This window comes from Oncorhynchus clarkii, chromosome 20, assembly GCF_045791955.1.
Source record: "Oncorhynchus clarkii lewisi isolate Uvic-CL-2024 chromosome 20, UVic_Ocla_1.0, whole genome shotgun sequence".
Lineage (NCBI taxonomy): Eukaryota > Metazoa > Chordata > Actinopteri > Salmoniformes > Salmonidae > Oncorhynchus > Oncorhynchus clarkii.
This window is the reverse complement of record NC_092166.1, coordinates 53828450-53849553: the sequence shown is the minus strand read 5'-3', so window position 1 is coordinate 53849553 and position 21104 is coordinate 53828450. Positions and strand designations below refer to the sequence as shown.

At 40.7% G+C, this 21104-nt stretch overlaps 3 protein-coding genes across 5 annotated transcripts in view; 1 reads left to right on the top strand and 2 right to left on the bottom strand.

The window, feature by feature from the left end:
- Positions 1-13124, bottom strand: part of LOC139377489 (arf-GAP with dual PH domain-containing protein 1-like) — a 50594-nt gene extending 37470 nt beyond the window's left edge. Inside the window, exon 1 of the mRNA XM_071120524.1 lies at positions 12749-13124. Coding sequence (XP_070976625.1) covers positions 12749-12833 — 85 coding nt within the window. The 5' untranslated portion in view covers positions 12834-13124. The remainder of the gene's footprint in view (positions 1-12748) is intronic.
- Positions 13125-14504: 1380 nt separating this feature from the next.
- Positions 14505-16046, top strand: LOC139377488 (cytochrome c oxidase assembly factor COX19). Its single transcript, XM_071120523.1, has 3 exons — positions 14505-14688; positions 14931-15042; positions 15175-16046. The coding sequence occupies exons 1-3, from the start codon at positions 14607-14609 to the stop codon at positions 15263-15265; spliced, it is 285 nt and encodes a 94-aa protein (XP_070976624.1). The 5' UTR covers positions 14505-14606; the 3' UTR covers positions 15266-16046.
- Positions 16047-16068: 22 nt separating this feature from the next.
- On the bottom strand, positions 16069-20927 carry LOC139377487 (RNA-binding protein with serine-rich domain 1-B-like). Of its 3 annotated transcripts, none has more exons than XM_071120519.1 (7): positions 20897-20917; positions 19220-19370; positions 18932-19102; positions 18551-18638; positions 18227-18380; positions 17944-18035; positions 16069-16302 (listed from the first exon to the last, which is right to left on the bottom strand). In XM_071120519.1, the coding sequence occupies exons 5-7, from the start codon at positions 18336-18338 to the stop codon at positions 16069-16071; spliced, it is 438 nt and encodes a 145-aa protein (XP_070976620.1). In that variant the 5' UTR covers positions 18339-18380; positions 18551-18638; positions 18932-19102; positions 19220-19370; positions 20897-20917. The 3 variants fall into 3 exon arrangements, with proteins under 3 accessions (XP_070976620.1, XP_070976621.1, XP_070976623.1); XM_071120522.1 differs by having other exon boundaries at positions 16121-16418; XM_071120520.1 differs by lacking the exon at positions 19220-19370 and having other exon boundaries at positions 20897-20927.
- Between the last annotated feature and the right edge of the window lie 177 nt (positions 20928-21104).

Here is a 21104-nt window from a genome sequence, read left to right as displayed (position 1 = left end):
ATACAGGACCATTCTGGAAGAAAACCTGATGGAGTCTGCAAAAGACCTGAGACTGGGACGGAGATTTGTCTTCCAACAAGACAATGATCCAAAACATAAAGCAAAATCTACAATGGAATGGTTCAAAAATAAACATATCCAGGTGTTAGAATGGCCAAGTCAAAGTCCAGACCTGAATCCAATCGAGAATCTGTGGAAAGAACTGAAAACTGCTGTTCACAAATGCTCTCCATCCAACCTCACTGAGCTCGAGCTGTTTTGCAAGGAGGAATGGGAAAAAATGCCAGTCTCTCGATGTGCAAAACTGATAGAGACATACCCCAAGCGACTTACAGCTGTAATCGCAGCAAAAGGTGGCGCTACAAAGTATTAACTTAAGGGGGCTGAATCATTTTGCACGCCCAATTTTTTTACTTTTTGATTTGTTAAAAAAGTTTGAAATATCCAATAAATGTCGTTCCACTTCATGATTGTGTCCAACTTGTTGTTGATTCTTCACAAAAAAAATACAGTTTTATATCTTTATGTTTGAAGCCTGAAATGTGGCAAAAGGTCGCAAAGTTCAAGGGGGCCGAATACTTTCGCAAGGCACTGTGTGTATCTATCTATCTGCCAAACTGAAGTGACATGCTATGATTCTCGGAGTAGGGCACCGATAAATGGTGTCATATCTGGCATCTCGATGGATACTGAGGCTTCATGGTTTAAGATGAACATGCAAGGAATAGTTGATTCACGTCACTTAATCTGCACTGTGAACGGGAAGGAGGAAAGCCTTTCTGTATTGATGTTTGATGAAGAATTTCCCCTGGCCCATTTTAAGCTGGGATATGAGATATGCAGTGCAAGCTTATGTAAAAAAAAAAAAGCCACTTCAATGTCATAAATGTAAAAAGTCTGGCCAACTGAATACCATTGTTGAAGAGTCTGAGGAGGCACGGTGTTGCAATTGTGATGGGAATCACGTTCCCTGAGTGCCCTGTTAAGGTGAAGAAGGTCAAAGAAGGTAGGATCGAGGCTGTCGATGGTCTCCTACGCAGAGGCAGTGAAAATTGTCGAAGAGGTGAGTAGAGATGATGACGCTATGGCAGTGGAGGCTCAACAATCTGTGGCTGTCAGTCAGTTGAGAGATCCTGAAACACCAGTCATGTAGAAGGTTGTTTCTTTTTTGCGTTTATTGTACAGGTGATGATTTGTACATTACAAAAAAGAGAAATCATTGTGAAAGCGGCTAAAAGGTTCTTGGATTTCATGACTCAAATATTGCAGGGAATACTGTCTGAAGATGCTTCCCATTTTCAGGCCCCAAAGCCTGTGTAAGGATCTGAGTACATTTGACGACGAGAAAATATATATATTTTTTAAATCTATTTTTTCATTCTTTTTTAAAATTCTCTGTTTTTACCCCACCCAGTAGTGGCAGCAATACACCTTTTGGGATGTAGTCTGCCAATAAAACCTTAAAGAAGAAGAATGACGCAAATCCAGATGACCTGTTTTTCTGTGTGGAGGCATGCATCGAATACTTGGGTCAGCTAGCTGCTATATAATTGGTAGCTATATTTTAAAGACGAGCTAGTTACTGTGTATTTGAACGTTTTGGTCAAACTACTTTGTTCCCCTGCCGGATTATTGATGCCTTTGTGACAAAGTTGACAAGACACTCCTAATGTTACTGCAAATAGGTTGTTTTTAGACAATTTGGCTGATTTTTAAGAAGCTTGTGCACATTTACATTAGTGTTTCATTAGCTAGTTAGCTAAGTTACTGACTGACTAAGCTAATTCTTATTCCTGTTGTAGTTGCATTTCAGGTGGAGTGGCATTGCAGACAGGCCTGCATGCATATTCAAAGAATCTGAGTAGTACTGATTTTAGGATAAGTTTTGCATACACACCGAGTACAATTACATTGACAAGGGGGAGGTTATCCTAGATCACTGTCCCTATGCTGAGACGCTATGTGATTATGGGCCTTGGAAGAAATACCATGCACAGCAGTCCTTTCACCACAGGATCCTAGAGCAGGAGTAGGCAACTTGGTTCTAGGAGTACTGCAAGATTTTGTTTCAACTAGGCACCACAGCAGGGGTGTGTTCAGTTCACTTTCCCAAAACATTCTTGTATGTTCTTGATCAGACTTGGAGATACGTTTGCTCCGTTCGGTGGGTGTGGCTTGAAGCAATGAGTGAAGTATTTAAAGGGCAGTGGTGCATTTTGTACCCCCAACCCCTTCCCATTTTTCAACGTGTCCCTCAGTACAGCACCGTTTCTGTTCAATTAAACATTCTATTACATTTGTATGTACTGAATGCAGCGCTGACCAACTGAGCTAATTGATCAGTTCAGTGATTGCCTAAAGTCAACACACCTGGTCTTCCAGGTCAGTTAAATCAAAACCATGAAGTGCCTGCGGCACTTCCCCTTCCCTAGAGGAGTTAGTCAATGCTTATGAATATTGAATATGAATTTCCATATCAATGACACCACACAAAACATTACATAATACAGAACATTAATAAACAAAAACAAGTTAAGGACAGAACGAGGTACATTTATTTTATTAAAGGCACACGTAGCCTACATATCAATACATATACATGAACTATCTAGGTCAAATAGGGGCGAGGCATTGTGCTGTAAGGTGTTGCTTTATCTGTTTAAAAGTGCCATACAATAATGGCTGTATATAATACTGTACACAAACAGTTTAGGATTTACAATACATTAATATTTCTTGTGAAAAGAAGTGATGCAGTCAGTCTCTCCTCAACTTTTAGCCAAGAGACTGGAATGCATCATATTTATATCAGCCCTTTATATATTTATATCAGAGCAAGATGTGCCACTGTTCTGGGCCAGCTGCAGCTTAACTTGGTATTTCCTTGCAGCACTCGACCACACAACTGGACAATAATCAAGATAAGACAACTAGAGCCTGCAGGACTTGCTTTGTGGAGTGTGGTGTCAAAAAAAGCAGATCATCTCTTTATTATGGACAGACCTCTCCCCATCTTTACAACCATTGAATCTATATGTTTTGACCATGACAGTTTACAATCTAAGGTAACACCTCAACGTGTTCAACAGCCACCCTATTCACTACCTGTAACGGCTTTCCTCTTCTGAGGAGGAGGAGGAGTAGCAAGGATCGGACCAATACGCAGTGTGGTAAGTGTTCATCTTGGTTTTTTAATAAGAACACTGAACAAAAAACAATAAACGACAACGTGAAAAAAACGAAACAGTTCCGTGTGGAAACAAACACTGACACGGAAAATAAACCCCCACGAAACACAGGTGGAAAAAGGCTACCTAAGTATGATTCTCAATCAGAGACAACTAACGACACCTGCCTCTGAGAACCATACCAGGCCAAACTCAAAAACCAACATAGAAAAACAAACAGACTGCCCACCTCAACTCACGCCCTGACCATACTAAAACAAAGACAAAACAAAGGAACTAAGGTCAGAACGTGACAATACCAGATTCAGCGAAGGTCTAGAACTTAGGGAATGATTTGTACCAAATACAATGCTCTTAGTTTTAGAGATGTTCAGGACCAGTTTATTACTGGCCACCCATTCCAAAACAGACTGCACCTCTTTAAGGGCATCGTTGATCTTGGCTTCATAATACAGCTTCTTCTTTATTGTTGAGTTTAGTAACTTGATTTCTCAATTTGCAGTAAGTCAGCCAGGCAGATGCGCAGCCAGACTTATTAGCCATTCCCTTTGCCCCCATCTCTTTCAAAAATATAGTTTTACAATTCCTCATCAGTACATGGAGCCTTAACAGTTCTTAACAATCCGTTTCTTAATAACAGGTGCATGTTTATCAATAATTGGAAGAAGCAATATTTGTAACGTCATCCACATAAGTCAGAGCAAAAAAATGGGCGCGATACAGCTTAAGAACAAAGTTCTACAGTATTAGTTCAAATGTGATCGAATCATGTGGATGATCTTGTCCATGTAGTGTTTGTACTGTAAACACCACGGTAGGTTGATTAATAACCTGAACTAGATTACAGGCACTGGTTACAGTGAGAAGCTTCCTCTTGACCAGACTACTTGATGAAAAACCAATCAATATTCCGGTCCCCAAGAAATTTGACCTCTGTTTACATCACATAGACTAACTATCAAGCATTTCCCACACATTATTTAGATACTGACTGTAAGCACTTGGTGGCCTACAGCAACACCCCAAAAGAAAAGGTTTTAGAATAGCCAAGTGAACCTGCTACCACAACACTTCAATAACAATTGACATAAGATCTTCTCTAAGCATTACAGGGATATGGCTCTGAACATACAGTATGTGAACCCTTTGGAATTAGCTGGATTTCTGCATAAATTTGTCATCACATTTGATCTGATCTTCCTCAAAGTCACAACAACAGACAAACACAGTGTGCTTAAACTAATAACACAAAGTACTGTATTTTTCTTGTCTATTGAATACATCATTTAAACATTCAACAGTGTAGGTTGGAATAAGTATGTGAACCCCTAGGCTAATGACTTCTCCAAAAGCTCATTGGAGTTACCTAACCTGGAGTCCAATCAATGAGATGAGAAGTTGGTTAAAGCTGCACTACCCTATAAAAAACAACATTTGAGTTTTCTATTTTCAAGAAGCATTGCCTGATGTGAATCATGCCTCAAACAAAAGAGAGAGCAGAAGAATTGTTGACTTGCATAAAGCTGGAAAGAGTTACAAAAGTATCTCTAAAAGCCTTGATGTTCATCAGTCCACAGTAAGACAAATGGTCTATAAATGGAGAAAGTTCAGCACTGTTGCTACTCTCCCTAGGAGTGGCCATCCTACAAAGATGACTGCAAGAGCACAGCTCAGAATGCTCAATGAGGTTAAGAAGAATCCTAGAGTGTCAGCTAAAGACTTCCAGAAATCTCTGGAACATGCTATAACATCTCTGACGAGTGTGCGATACATAAAACACTAAGCAAGAATGGTGTTCATGGGAGGACACCACTGAAGAAGCCGCAGCTGTCCAAAAAAAAAAAAAAATTCTGCACGTCTGAAGTTCGCGAAAGAGCACCTGGATGTTCCACAACGCTACTGGTAAGATATTCTGTGGACAGATTAAATTAAAGTTGAGTTGTTTGGAAGGAACACGCAACACAATGTGTGGAGAAAATAAGCACAGAACATCAACCTCACCCCAACTATGAAGTATGGTGGAGGGAGCATCCTGGTTTGGGGCTGCTTTGCTGCCTCAGGGCCTGGATAGCTTGCTATCATTGACAGAAAAATGAATTCCCAAGTTTATCAAGACATTTTGCAGGAGAATGTAAGGCTCCGACCAATTGAAGCGCAACAGAAGTTGGGTGAAGCAACAAGACAACTACCCAAAACACAGAAATAAATCAACAAAAGAATGGTTCAACAGAAGAAAATAGCCTTCTGGAGCAGCCCAGTCAGAGTCCTGACCTAAACCCGATTTAAGATGCAGTGGCATGAGAGAGCGGTTCACACCAGACATCCCAAGAATATTGCTGAACTGAAACCGTTTTGTAAAGAGTCCAAAATTCCTCCTGACCGTTGTTCAGCTCTCATCGGCAACTACAGAAAATGTTTTTTGGAGGTTATTGATGCCAAAGGAGGGTCAACAAGTTATAAATCCAAGGGTTCACATACTTTTCCACCCTGCACTGTGAATGTTTACATAGTGTGTTCAATAAAGACATGACGTCTAATTGTTTTGTGTGTTATTAGTTTAAGCAGACTGCGTTTGTCTGTTGTGACTTAGATGAAGACCAGATCAAATTTGATGTCCAATTTATGCAGAAATCCAGGTAATTCCAAAGGGTTCACATACTTTTTCTTGCCATTGTATTTATACAGTTGAAGTCAGAAGATTACATATACTTAGGTTGGAGTCATTAAATCTCATTTTTTAACCACTCCACAAATGTCTTGTTAACAAACTATAGTTTTGGCAAGTCGGTTAGGACATTACTTTGTGCATGACACAAGTAATTTTTCCAACAATTCTTTACAGATTATTTAACTTATTCACTGAATCACAATTCCAGTGGGTCAGAAGTTCACACACTGAGTTGACTATGCCTTTAAACAGCTTGGAAAATTCCGGAAAATTATGTCATGGCTTTAAAAGCTTCTGATGGGCTAATTGACATCATTTGAGTCAATTGGAGGTGTACCTGTGGATGTATTTCAAGGCCTACCTTCAAACTCTGTTCCTCTTTGCTTGACATCATCGGAAAATCAAAATAAATCAGCCAAGACCTCAGAGAAAGAATTGTAGACCTCCACAAGTCTGGTTCATCCTTGGGAGCAATTCCCAAACGCCTGAAGGTACCACGTTCATCTGTACAAACAATAGCACGCAAGTAAAAACACCAAAAACACGCAGCCCTCGTACCGCTCAGGAAGAAGACGCGTTCTGTCTCCTAGAGATTAACGTACTTTTGTCCGATAAGTGCAATCAATTCCGGAACAGCAGCAAGGACCTTGTGAAGATGCTGGAGGAAACAGGTACAAAAGTATCTATATCCATAGTAAAACGAGTCCGATATCGACATAACCTGAAAGGCTGCTCAGCAAGGAAGAAGCCACTGCTCCAAAACCACCATGAAGTTTGCAACTGCACATGGGGACAAAGATCGTACTTTTTGGAGAAATGTCCTCTGGTCTGTTTGGCCATAATGATCATCGTTATGTTTGGAGGAAAAAGGGGAAGCTTGCAAGCCGAAGAACACCATCCCAAACATGAAGCACGGGGGTGGCAGCATCATGTTGTGGTGGTGCTTCGCGGCAGGAGGGACTGGTGCGCTCCACAAAATGGATGGGATCATGAGGCAGGAAAATGATGTGGATATATTGAAGCAACATCTCAAGACATCAGTCAGGAAGTTAAAGCTTGGTCGCAAATGGGTCTTCCAAATGGACAATGACCCCAAGCATACTTCCAAAGTTGTGGCAAAATGGCTTAAGGACAACAAAGTCTAGGTATTGGAGTGGCCATCAAAGCCCTGACCTCAATCCTATAGAAAATGTGTGGGCAGAACTGAAAAAGCCTACAAACCTGACTCAGTTACACCAGCTCTGTCAGGAGGAATGGGCCAAAATCTACCCAACTTTTTTTTTTTGCCAAGTTAAGTCAGTTAAAAACAAATTCTTATTTTCAATGACGGCCTATGAACAGTGGGTTAACTGCATGTTCAGGGGCAGAACGACAGATGTGTACCTTGTCAGCTTGTCAGAGATTTGAACTTACGACCTTTTGGTTATTAGTCCAACGCTATAACCACTAGGCTACCTGCCACCCAAATTGTTGTGGGAAGCTTGTGGAAGGCTACCTGAAACATTTGACCCAAGTTAAACAATTTAAAGGCAATGCTACCTAATACTAATTAAGTGTATGTAAACTTCTGACCCACTGGGAATGTGATGAAAGAATAAGAGCTGAAATAAATCACTCTATATTCTGCCATTTCACATTCTTAAAATAAAGTGGTGATTCTAACTGACCTGAGACAGGGAATTTATTACTCGGATTAAATGTCAGGAATTGTGAAAAACTTAGTTTAAATGTATTTGGCTAAGGTGTATGTAAACTTCCGACTTCAACTGTATGTATGTGTGTGTGTATATATATGTATATATGTATGTATATATGTATATATGTATATATGTGTATATATATATATATATATCTATATATATATATCTATATATATATCTATATCTATATCTATATCTATATCTATATCACAGCAACACCTCCCCATAAGCATTTCTGTCTCTTCTACAGATGTGTTACCCTTGTATTGCTACTGCTGTATCATCAAATTAGTTATCTAATTAAGCTTTTTAATTTTTTAAATGCTAATATATGAATATCTGACATTAGCAAGTTATTGATTTCAAGGAACCTTATTTCTAAGGCTACATATTAATGAGGGCTATTTTTAGCCCATCCCTGGGTAGCTTATTAGAGACATAATATGGAAAAGAGCAAACAAAGCGAGATGATAAAAAAAAAAACAGTACATTCAGCAGTCCATTAATTGTTGTTTCTCAGAGATCGTTTCCCTCACTTTGTCCTCAGACTCCATCCAGGTCTCATGTGGAGATTCTGCAATTCTGTCCACAACCATGTTGTTTCGCCTGGATTGTTCCTCGATTCCGATTTATCCGTCATTGTTATCATGCATTCACACACAGAACTAATGTCCACTCTCAATGACTTACAGATTTGTCATATTTCCATTCTCCTGTTTCAACTCATCGAGCTGACCTTGGGAGAACTGCAAACTGTTCTTCAGGTCCCCTCTGGTGAGGTCATCCATTATTTTAGTAGTTGGATCCACCAGTATTTGGACAACACACTTGAAGCAATTTTCTTGTTGTAACAACTGCTTGTAGAACTCTTTTTGTTAGTTTAAAAGATCCTTCACGTGTGATTCAGAGACACTACTGTCCTCAACGGTACTCCCGCCGTCTTTGGTCTTTGTCATGGTAGGTAGCAACGTAGGTTACGCTGTTACTCCTTGCAGTGCCAGACAGGGCAGGTCACAGGGAAGATTGAAAACAACTAAGAGCAAGGATCTTGACAGCCACAAAGCCGAGACAAACAGCTGTCCCATCCACAATGGCTAACTGCATCACGGGGTTGCGTTCAAGCCCTCAAGAAAACCCTGCTAGCTTGATAGGCAGCTAGCTAGCTGCTACTCCAAATAGCTCCACAGACCCGGCCTTGGTCAGCAGGATCACTGGAGACTAGCCTGTCCCAGCAACTGATGCCAACTGCGTTGTGGGATCCAAACTAAAAAGTTAGCTAGCTACTAAGAAACTTTCCAATAACACTTTCAAAACAACAAACCGCGCTCTCCCTCATTCAACAGGAAGTGACATGTGTGCCAGTTTACTCTGAAGATTTAAACAACAGGTCTTGGACCAGGCTAGAGACAGTGATGGAAGGAACATAATGCATTTATTGTCATCTACCTATCAGAACACTGCATGCTGTGACATGGGCCTGGATGAGGACACATCTTCAAGCTGCCTGATTGAAAACTTTGGCCTTCAGTGGTACAGGAAACAAAAGCCTTACCTGGGAGTACAGCAACAGTCTCTCTCACTGTCTCACAGCCATTCTGTAAACATGTATTGTATGTAACCACTTAAATTCATACCAACAGCTACAGACACAAGCATTGACTTTTATTTTCACTTTGTCCCATTCTTCAATCTTGTCTGAGATATACAGTCTACTTTAGTTGAAACACCTGTGTTGTGTCTAATATGCATTAATACAAATCTATTTAGCATTCACTTTAGACATTTTGAATCATAAGCTCCAAGTGTTGTGTTTTACCACAGGAAGTAGTAAAAGTTATGACAAACATTCTATGACAAACATTCTATGGAAAAGTATTTGTATTATAATGTAACAAAATGTATGAGTTTATACAAAACGTTATTGCATTTGGTCATCCCCAAAAATGTGGCCTTTGAAAGCCTTGATAGTTGCATCCTTCACATAGCTGACAACAGGGTGGCAGGTCTTTTGATGTGCTGCTCTAGAGTTCCATAGCCCAGCAGACTCACCTGGGGATAGGGGGGTGGACACATGTTAGTTTTGATAAATGTTTGGGAGACAGGGAGGAGAGGGCATGAGTTTTGGCGTGAGTACAAAAAATCCAATCCAACCAGTGGCTTTGGATAATATGCTATGTCATCACACAGGCAGACTGCCACAGCGAAGGAGGATTACATAGCGCATCATGTATACTATTATGAGTTTAGTTTAGCTTCTCTATGCTCTGGAGAGGTTGTTGGTCAGAAGGCCTTAGACCATTCTGTCTCTGTAGCACCTGGAGAGAGCTCAATAGAGGTAGTGAGTGCTAGAAAGAGAGAGCCCTCACCCCTGATCTCCCATTGGCCCAGAGTCTCCTGCTCAGGCTCCAAGAAATCAGATGATAAACCTTCAGAGATTAACAAAAGAAAATGGTACCTTTTTTTCACAATACATTTGTCACTTTGCTCAGGGGCGCAACTTTCACTGGGGGCGGGGGGATTCTGAAATTGAATTTTTGTGCCCTCCAGTTTTATCATTGGAATGTGATACAAAACAAGGCAACAGTGTGCTTGAGGACCATGACTCCTCCGAGCGGTCGTGTAGGCTGTTTCGAGTGTTCATCTGACTGGATAAAAAAAATGGATGTCTCCCCACATCTAAAACCAAAGTTGCGCCCCTGACTTTTCATATTTCACTTGAATAAATGACCATATCTGATTAAAAGCATAAATGCCATTTTGTGATAACAGCTATGACAAATTACATGGCATACATGTGAATTTATAGCTAGCTAAAATATTATTTATATTATGGCACAATGTCTCATCTCACTAACAATTACTATGGGGAACAGCAAATTCAATTATTGTGGCTCATCCGTATTGTGGCTAGCTTCACATAGGTGATTTATTCCATCATGACATGCTCCTCATTTGACTCATTGTAGTTAGCTAGCAGCTAGCTTATGAATTAAGTATTGCTTAATAAGTGATATAGTTAATGTGAGCTAGCCAACCATGCTTTGCTTTTGACATGCCACGATCCTGCTTGCTTTATATCTGACAAATGTTTTATCTACCATAGCTGGATAATGGTTTATGATACTTACAGTTAGTTCGCTAGCTAGCTAAGTGTAAAACTGAGAGTCTGGCTGCAAAACCCAGCTAACGTTAGCTAACCAACTCGAATTAATCAGATGTAGCCAAGCGAGCTTGATACTAGCTCATAGTAACGTTATCTTACCATGCTTTTCTGGCCAAACTTGACATTCCTCTCGCCCATCCCGGTCGATTCCTTCTTGCCTACTCCCGTCTCTTGGTCTTCCTCTAGATTCAAACCTATATGGCTGTAGTCCTTTGCCTTACTGTCAAAAGCAACCCACTCCTAACACAGCAACCTGGTGCAGGCAGGTAGTCAATGGCTCAGTGTTCCAAAACTATTCACCTGTTTCTACGTCAAGCAAGGGCAATGTTCCATTTGTTCTTTTTGAGTGTTTTTATGGTGCGTGTGCGGAACAGCAGCATATAATAGATTTCAACCCCCCAAAAAGTGACAAATATAATAGATCAACATGCAGTGGTATTGATCAACCAATCAATATCACCCATATACGTTTGCTTGACACCCCGTCATTGTCATACTGGAGGAATAAATATAAAAGTAAATGCAGAAATAATATGAATGAATAAAATGAAAGAAAGTGGGATTCATTATTTAAATTATGTATCTATGTATGTGTGCAATTACTAATCAATGTATTTGTTTTATGTGTGTTTATTTAGCTATTTATATGTGATTTTTATTTATTCATGTATCTATTTATGTGTGTATTTTATTTATTCATGTATCTATTTATGTGTGTATTTTATTCTCATTAAGGCAGCTTTGGTGCTCCATAGTGCTCCATAGTAAAGGGACCTTTGCTCCCTTAAAAAGACATGTTTAGATTTTCCTTTCTGTATTTCGTGATTTTGGTCGGTCTTTGGTGGAGTTTCCCACCTGGCACAGAAGTCAATTCAACATCTAGTTTTGATTTACATTTGGTTGAGTTGTCAACTAACATGAATTCAATGTGAAGTCAACCCAAAACGTCACCCTGTCATTGGATGTAGGTTAAGCCTTGGGTGAATGAAATATAACATTCCATGACATTGATAACTTTTTGCAAATTACGTCATCACATACGTATTTTTTGGGTTCAAATTATGTAGACACAACGTTGATTCAACCAGTTTTTGCCATGTGGGTGGTTTGTCTTCATGCGTTCTTGTTGATTGTAGGCCTAAGTATGTCCTTCGATGTAGGCCTATGCCTTTTCATTTCAATGCATGTGTATGATTTGTATGGTATAGTTTGCATTCGCGGTCAGCTGTTTTGTGCACTGGTTACTTCCACATTGATGTCGGCATTTGAAGTCGGGCTTGTGAATTGATAGCGTTTATTATGCATATATTTCATGTTGCACTGTACAGGTACGTGCCATTCCACAAGTAAATCAGTCAATTTATGATGAGGTTGAGCAGTGGCTGGGCTCATTTTTTAAATGTATTTTTCTCCAAGTATAATTTTGGAGTTTTGCCATACCCTACATTTAGCTGAACTGACGCCACTGGTTTAACCACTAATTTTCTTGTCTGTCAGAATGACAGTGTAGGTTCGAGTGACAGACAACGGCATACATTATGGAAGGTCTGCATGTCTCAATACATTTGGCAGTTTTCCCTATACCCTACAGCCCTACAAGGTCCCATAGTCCAGCAATGCTCCTCAGTAGGCGCTGGCTGCCAATGCTTATGCACTGGCTATAAGGTGTGTCTCACAAACGCAATTCACATTATTTCCTGTTTCCACAACTATTGACTTTAAAGTGCACTAGAAATAATGACATTGCATAAAATAGAGACATTCATTAGATAAGGACTCCGATTTAACCAATAATTGTATTTTGACATTCCAGAACAATGTCAAAAGGCAATTATTGGTTGAATCGCAGATAGGAATAGCACTAACTGACAAGCTGTCACAACAACAATAACCTTAAATAGCCTATACTGTTTTATTTTAACTGGCAGGTGCATTCTACACTAGGCTATGACACGCGCGTCGCACACATGCATGATTAGGGATCATAAACGATTTGGCGCCTCTATTTTATCAACCGTTCGTTTCCTACCTGCATTGCCGCAGTCTGCACATACATCGTTTCCAGGTCTGGCCAGGACATCTTGCAAGAGCCGTTTATTCCTCTCCGACTCCATCGCCGTTTGATCTCCACCCAATCCGAAAGACTTCAATACAAAGCACGTTCACTGGGATAAAGCAAAAATGGAATTGTGACCTTGTAGACTACTCGAAATACTGAACAAAAAATGCTCCTGGTTTTGAACAAAAAAAGCTAATGAAAAGCCTATTAGAAATCCGCTTGGATGAGATGATTTGAAGGTTTGACAAGTCTCTATCTTGTAAACTACAGCTCTATTACGAAGTCTTGCTGACTGCATTATCTGAAGTCTGTGTCATCCCCTCATTCTCCTCCAACTCATGTGTCTGCAGTCGCAGTGAGACCTCCAGTGGTATGATGATCATTACTTGTTTTTTTACTACCTGTGTAGCCTAATTCTTTCTTTCTTTCTGACACTGACAGCCAACATATTGTGAAAGTTTTTATAAGGACTATTTTATTTTGTACAAAATGTGCACTGTCCATACATTTCACTGGCAAATAATATGTATTTGTAGTTGCCTTTACTTCCACTTTTTTTCTGTCCCTTTAAAAGTTAGTAGATTGTCGAAAACATCGATTTAGAAATTGGAATACTAGAAGGTATTTAACACTCTTATTATGGGCTAAAGGGCAGCCATTTTGGTCAGACCATGGTTTGCCAGTGCTGTGATAAGAAATTGGGTGCGTTTGTAAATCTCCTCCGATTTCAAAGAACTTTCATCTGAGTGTGCCAGAGTGAAGAATAACTGATGAATTTACGAATGGTCAACACCAGTTGAATATTGCCGGTGCAAGTAAACGTCTGAAAAAATGCGTAATTAAATTGTTGCCAGCAACACAGTTCCAGTCACCAACTCTCTGGATAACATGAAAACAGCATAACCAACTCTGCTAGGTTAAGTAAAATGGTCAGTGAGGTATTCTCTCATTTGTATCTGGAAGTAGTTAGAAAGATAGCCCAGTTAGCTTGGGTGCTTGACTGCCGTTGGTCAGAACGCTTGGATCAACCCTTACACCTCAGCCAGAGCGTCCAGTGTGTGCTCTGAACGACTTTACTGCCATTCATTCCAATTCGACTTGTTTGGGGGTGCGTTCGTAAATTCACTCTGGCCATCTGCTCCGTTTTCAGAGCACTCTCGTCAAGTGTGCCAGAGCGCAGAATATCTAAAGAATTTACGAACGTTCAACACCCGTGTTGATAACATAATAAAAACATAATTAAATTGTTGCCAGAAGCACCATTACAGTCACCAACTATCTGGATAACAAACTGCCTAACCAGCTCTGCAAGGGTGAGTAAAATGGTCAGAGTGAGGTGTTCTCTCATTTGTGCCTGGAAGTAGCTAGCAAGCTAGCCAAGGTTAGCCAGTTTGCTTGGGTGCTTGACTGACATTGTGAGGTCAGAACTTGGATCAACCATACTCCTCAGTCAGAGCGTCCAGTGTGTGCTCGGAGAGTGAAACTCGCTGAATTTACAAATGGCCAATGTGAAAATCCTCTGATTTTACAAATGCCCAGAGCACACTTGAACACTCAATATTAAATTTACGAACACACCTGACCAATATGGCTGGAATTTCCGGCCATTCTGGAACTTTGAAGGTTTATGACTTAGCCCCTCAAGTAATTGAGTAGGATCTCCATGGTCGAAAACGTAATCGATGTTATCTATGGGTTGATTATTCACGTCTAGCTCAGAACGTTTGTCTACGTCATAACTGTGCTGCGACTGAACTGCGCTATTGCTTGAAATAATCGCGAAGGTCTTGTGTTTTTATTTTTGATACGTCTCTTACAAAAAGCAATCATGTCGACCGCAATGAACTTTAGCAGTAAGTCTTTTCGGCCCCGTGCTCCAGACAAAGGATCCTTCCCTCTGGATCATTTCGGTAAGAAAAATAAACCACTCCTTATGAGTAACTGACTCGTTAGTTCCAGCAATAGCTGTGACGTGCAAAGCTCCTGTAGTTTCCAGCTGTATAGGAAAGAGATGTTTGACCTCCGATGTATGCGATCTGTGAAATAACAGGCATACGGGAATGAATGACAGTTAAACTGCTTTAGCTTTCCCCTGTAGTTGTTTAGTGATTGAAAGGCAATGCACCATTGCATCTGCTGTTTGTCATTGCAGGAGAGTGTAAAGCATTCAAAGAGAAATTCATGAAGTGCTTGAAAGACAACAGCTATGATAACTCCATGTGTCGAGTACAGTCCAAAGACTACCTTGAATGCCGGATGGATAAGTGAGTATTGACTGTTCTTTTAGCTGCTACTTCTTTCCTGTTGAGAATGAGATGACTAGGTATACACACACACCATTGACTAGAACTTGACTTCTCTGATCACCAATGTGAAACTATTCTCTGCTATTTAAGTCAGCTGATGGCCAAGGAACCTCTGGAGAAGCTAGGGTTCAAAGACCTGATGGACAAACCCAGCCAGGAGAACAAGGAGGCTAAACCCTAAACTTTCCTTCCTACACAGATGGATGCTGTCATGCTTGAGTGATATTAGACACGACGATAGCTTCTCTCGTCCACATCTTGTATATAAAATTACAATGTAATATATTGGGGGCAGTGTTTCAAGCGTTGTGTGTGTGTGTGTGTGTATATAAATATTTTTGGGTAAATGAACCATGCTTTGTTTTGCGTTTTGGAATCTTGACAAATGATTTGAGGTGGCTTCTCGGTTCTCAAAGTGGTATGTTTCAAACTTGTGTGTCCACACGGTACACAAAAGATCGTCCCCCAGTCTAGCTAGCCTACGCATTATGAATAAGTATGCATTATGAGTAAGGAAACATTTTGAATACATGCTTTACTACGTTTCATCAAAGGGCCTTACTAACCACTCAAGGTACTATGGAATGTTGTAGTATGGTGGTGTGAATGAGTCTGACGGAAACCCAGTCAGAAATTGTTTCCGAGACTCATTCGTTTTATTGTCAAGACAAATAAAAATCAGGCAGCACATGTCAAGCTGGCCTCAAACTAAAAACAGTTTTAAAAGTTGCATATGAAAACAAAAAAAACACTCAATGTACAAAACTATAAAAGTTCCACAAAAATTAGAATTCTGTCAACCACCATTTAGCTCTTTAGGACAAATCACAATGGATGGATGGGGGGGGGGGTCATTTCACTCCTCTTGACAGTGCTAGCTTGCCTCAGATTGATCCTAGCAACTATTATTATGCTTACAGACCAATAAAAATATACTATGGTGAGAGAAAGGCTGTCTCAATAGTCATGTTTTTTCCTGTGAGGTCAGTGATCATTAGAGGGAAGGACACATGGATAGGAAGCTGGGTAGAACTTTAGATACAAACTTTTCCAGTGAAGAAATGGAAAATGAGGGAGGAGGGGAGCTGTGAGGTCAAGGGTTCCAGGCAGCTCTACCTGGAGGAGTTCGAGCTGGCGCATGAGCTGTGGCGTCTGCAACCGGGGGAGCGCAAGCGAGTTCTGCGGCGAACCGGAGAGCGTCTCCGTGGTGACCGAGACCTTAAGAGGCACAGAAGGGGTTGTAAACAAAAGGTCAGGATACTTATTTGCCAGGGGACTGACAAATGGTCTTTATCTTCACACTTGAGGGGATACATGGTCAACTGCCATTCATTCTGTAATCAGGGATGCACAAGAGAAAAAAAGATCTATTAAAAATATCAATCTAATATCAGGATACAGATGTAAGACATAAGACTCCGGATTTTCTTACAATAGTAAATAAGGGGGGAAAAAATAACCCCCCAAAATTTGTACAAACAAATCAGAATATATTTTAGATCCTTTAGCCACCCTTTGCCTTGATGACAGCTTTGCACAGTCTTTGGATTCTCTTAACCAGCTTCATGAGGTAGTCACCTGGAATTTATTTCAATTAACAGGTGGGCCTTGTTAAAAGTGAATCAGTTGTTGTGACAAGGTAGGGATGGTATACAGAATATAGCCCTACTTGGTAAAAGACCCAAGACCATATTATGGCAAGAACAGCTCAAATAAGTAAAGAGAAATGACAGTCCATCATTACTTTAAGACATGAAGGTCAGTCAATGTGGAAAATTTCAAGAACTTTGAAAGTTTCTTCAAGTGCAGTCGCAAAAACCATCAAGCGCTATGATGAAACTGGCTCTCATGAGGACCACCACAGAAAAGGAAGACCCAGAGTTACCTCTGCTGCACAGAATAAGTTCATTAGAGTTACCAGCCTCAAAAATTGCAGCCCAAATAAATGTTTCAGAGTTCAAGTAACAAACGCATCTCAACATCAACTGTTCAGAGGAGACTACGTGAATCAGGCCTTCATGGTAGAATTGCTGCAAAGAAACCACTACTAATGGACACCAATAAGAAGAGACCAAGAAACACAAGCAATGGACATTAGACCGGTGGAAATCTGTCCTTTGGTTTGCTGAGTTTTTGGTTCCAACCTCCGTGTAATTGTGAGACGCAGAGTAAGTGAACGGATGATCTCTGCATGTGTAGTTCCTACCGTGAAGCATGGAAGAGGTGCTTTGCTGGTGACACGGTCTGATTTATTTAGAATTGTGCAGCGATACGCCATCCTATCAGGTTTGCACATAGTGGGACTATAATTTGTTTTTCAACAGGACATTGACCCAACACACATCCAGGCTATGTAATGGCTATTTGACCAAGAAGGAGAGTGATGAGTGCTGCATCAGATGACCTAGCCTCCACAATCACTCGACCTCAACCCAATTGAGATGGTTAGGGATGAGTTGGACCGCAGAGTGAAGGAAAAGCAGCTAACAAGTGCTCAGCATATGTGGGAACTCCTTCAAGACTGTTGGAAAAGCATTCCAGTTGAAGCTGTTTGAGGGAATGCCAAGAGTGTGCAAAGCTGTCATCAAGGCAAAGGGTGGCTACTTTGAAGGATCTAAAATATATTCTGATTTGTTTAACTTTTTTTTTGTTGGTTACTACATGTTTCCATATGTGTTATTTCATAGTTTTAATGTCTTCACTATTATTCTACAATGTAGAAAAGAAAAACCCTTTAATGAGTAGGTGTGTCAACTTTTGACTGGTACTGTATGTAATTACAGAAATGTACTGTGAAACCTCATTAGTGACTGACAGAACTCCACACACGCAAAGACGTTAACACTATTGGAGACTGACCTTCTCCTTATGCGGGATGGGGTGCGTCGCCACATTGTGGAGGCAACCTGTGAGGGGGGCGGGGGCTATGATCTCCTGTCCATCAATCTGACCTGCAGACATCACAGATGAAAAATAACGGTATGGAGGAAACCAGATTGTTTTTGATGATATTCTAATAGTTTGAGTAAAGTAAAAACTCTGAGGATAGGTTATTGACAGAGTCCAACAGAGTAGTATTACAATGCATTCAAACTATAGATGCTAACTGCATGTAGACTCAGAACCATTGGTCTCCACCAACCTCCATCCATATGTTTGAGACCCTTCTCGGCCTCAACGACCATCTCAAACTCCATGTAGGTGTAACCTTTCAACAGTTGTGGGTGGAGCCTGTCCACAGGCATGTCAATCATTTTGATCTTGCCATATGTGCCGAAGATCTCCTGGATGTGTCCCTGAAAAGAGAAGAGACTTTAGTCAAAACCCAACCTCTAGAGATATTGCTCCCTACTCCCTGAAACCTCCAATGCCTTCAACGTGACACTAAAAATGCATTCAAATAGGCTATATTGAATCCCATTGATGTGCACATACACTTGGAGACTGAGCAGTCATCTTTACTCACCTTGATTACGTTTCTGGTGAGGCGGCCCAGGTACACCTTGGTGGGTCAGGGTCAGGGGCTGGGGCTCCTCCTACGCCTCTCCTTGGATCTACAGGACAAATGGAAGAGCTCTTACTCTTTATTCCTCCACTCCCCAAAAAAGGTCACACTTCCAAGCTCAACGATCCCTCTCCTTCAGTCTCTGGATTCGTTTTTCCAGAGTGTACACCGACCCCTGGTCCTGCAGTTATGGAGTTTGCAGGTTTTTTGACAGCCCAGCACTAACATACTGAATTCAACTAATGAAGTTCTTGAATGTTAAACCATTAGGTGAATTGAAAGTATTTAGCCTGCACGGACTTTAACTAAGGGCTGGACCACTGCATTACGGGTCACACATACTTGGACAGTGAGCATTGGTGGTTGTTGTTGTGGCGGCGAATGAGGTTGGGTGACCCTGAGGAGCTGGAGGATCGGGAGCTGGAAGACCTGGAGCGGCTCGAGGCAGAGGAGGAACTGGAGCCGCTGGGAGAACTGGAGCCAGAGTTACGTTCTGACAGGGAGAGGGCCTTACTGTGGGGACAGATCAGAAAGCAGAGATAAGAGATGCTGAGATAAGTGGTCTGATTCAGCAGAGGTGCGTTGTGGCTGAGAGATGGGAAAGGAGCGGTCACTCAAATTGTGTCTAACCTGCTGCTCCCAGTGGAGCTACGTCCTTTGCGTCCCTTCTCCTTCTCCCTGCCCCTGTCAGCTCCTTCCTTTGTGGGACCCTATTTCTACCTTCACTCGCTCTTTGGCCTCGTCTTTCATGTGCTCCTTTCTCCGGACTGGAGAAAGCGTCCTGTAGAATAATGATTTGTCACTAACACTAACCAGGCTTACATCCAACCTTTTTATGTGAGTGAAGTACATTGGATAAAAAAATGTCAAGACAGGCCTAATGGAAACAGATTTCAAACTTTCCAAATGTCGACAAAACAAAATACGCTATACAAGTGGGCTCTTTTTGTGTTGGTAAATTGAATTATGTGAGAAATGTAGGTGGAAACGCTTTTATGCACAAATATTGATATAACCATCACATCGAAGTAAACTTGAAGTCACAAGATGTGTGGTCCTCCCACTACATCTAGTCAGGGAAAGCATGCAGTTTACTAGGCTTCAGATTACATAAATTATGATGAAATTCAGAGGGTGGTGAAAGTGCAAGCTGATGCTCCTTTCCAATAAATATTGAGGGTCTTATTCTGCTGACATGATCATCGATGCTTGGCTGCCGTTTGACAAATACAAATGATCTGCTAACTGGTTGATAAGGTGAAACAGGTGAGTTTACAACTGGGGTTGGAGCGAAAACTTACAGGAGGTTAGCTCTCTCCAGGAACCGGGTTGGAGATCCCTGGCCTACATGATACGATTATTTGTCAACAGCAGCCAAGCAAAGATGAGCATGTCACCAGAACAAGATCCTCAATATTTATTGTCAAGGAGCATCAATAATAACCTACAGAAAGTTGGTTATGTAATTATTACCCCAGAATATCCATATTTTGTGAGGTGATTTGGACGAAATTCGTTTTTTTCCCCAAACTACCCCCCTGTAACAATTCTTCTATCCTAAATAAATTGACCGTTATAACGGAAGACTGGATGTGTTTATTTTATGCCTGAAGATGTCCAGGCTACACTGATAACTCGATCTTGGCTCCCAAAATGTTAAACCATCTTTGGTATGGTGTCGCCATAATATTTGAATTGAGGAAGTGTGATCATAATCATTATTTTAGCGATCCGTAGTAGAATAAATCCTAAATGCCCAAGCCTGCAGCTGTGAGCTAAACAGCACACTTGCCTCTAAAATGACTGACATTGTCAATTCGGACTGGAATTAAATTACAGATGTGGTTATTTGTGCTAATGCACATAATCTCACCCGGCAGGAAAAAAAACTAATGCCGTGGGAGGACCGCACAGCATGTCATCGAGATACAAGTTTACTTCGATATAAAAGTTATTACATCAATATTTGCGCATAGAAGCGTGTCCCCTACATTTGTCGCATAATTCATTTTACCGACACAAAAAGATCCCACCCTGTCTAGCGTATTTTATTAAATCGACATTTGGAAAGTTTACCAAAAACTGTTAGCCAACTAATTTACACTAATTTGATGTCTTCATATCTCAAGACGTGTTTTTCAATGCTGACTTGCCCATACAGCTAGTTTTAGCTAGCTACATTCTATTTAGCTAATTCAACACAGATAGGTGAAATATACACTCGAGTCAAACTACGTTCCCTATAACAACAACATAATATATATTCGTTAAATAAATGATAGAAGTAGCTTAAAAAGGCAACTTTACATCGTTCGTGGTGGTTGCAGATACAAGTCGCAGAGAGATGACGTGGCAAAATTGAGGGGACGTGGTATTTCACAAGACGCACAGCTCCCTCTGGTGTTGCTTATTGGAATAGGACATTATTTGGGTAGGTATGGATAATGTGTAACATCTTTTTATATTTTTTAAACAAAATGTGGGATTAGCAAAGATTATAAATGTGTATGTCTAT

Excerpts from the sequence above, each read along its gene's own strand:
- LOC139377487 (XM_071120520.1), bottom strand. The coding sequence starts at position 18,338 with ATGATTGACATGCCTGTGGACAGGCTCCACCCACAACTGTTGAAAGGT. Across the intron at positions 18,036-18,226 it reads TCTCAAACATATGGATGGAG|GTCAGATTGATGGACAGGAG; the intron begins GTTGGTGGAGAC and ends TGATGTCTGCAG. Across the intron at positions 16,303-17,943 it reads CCATCCCGCATAAGGAGAAG|GTCTCGGTCACCACGGAGAC; the intron begins GTCAGTCTCCAA and ends GTGCCTCTTAAG.
- LOC139377488 (XM_071120523.1), top strand. The coding sequence starts at position 14,607 with ATGTCGACCGCAATGAACTTTAGCAGTAAGTCTTTTCGGCCCCGTGCT. Across the intron at positions 14,689-14,930 it reads CTTCCCTCTGGATCATTTCG|GAGAGTGTAAAGCATTCAAA; the intron begins GTAAGAAAAATA and ends TTGTCATTGCAG. Across the intron at positions 15,043-15,174 it reads CTTGAATGCCGGATGGATAA|TCAGCTGATGGCCAAGGAAC; the intron begins GTGAGTATTGAC and ends CTGCTATTTAAG.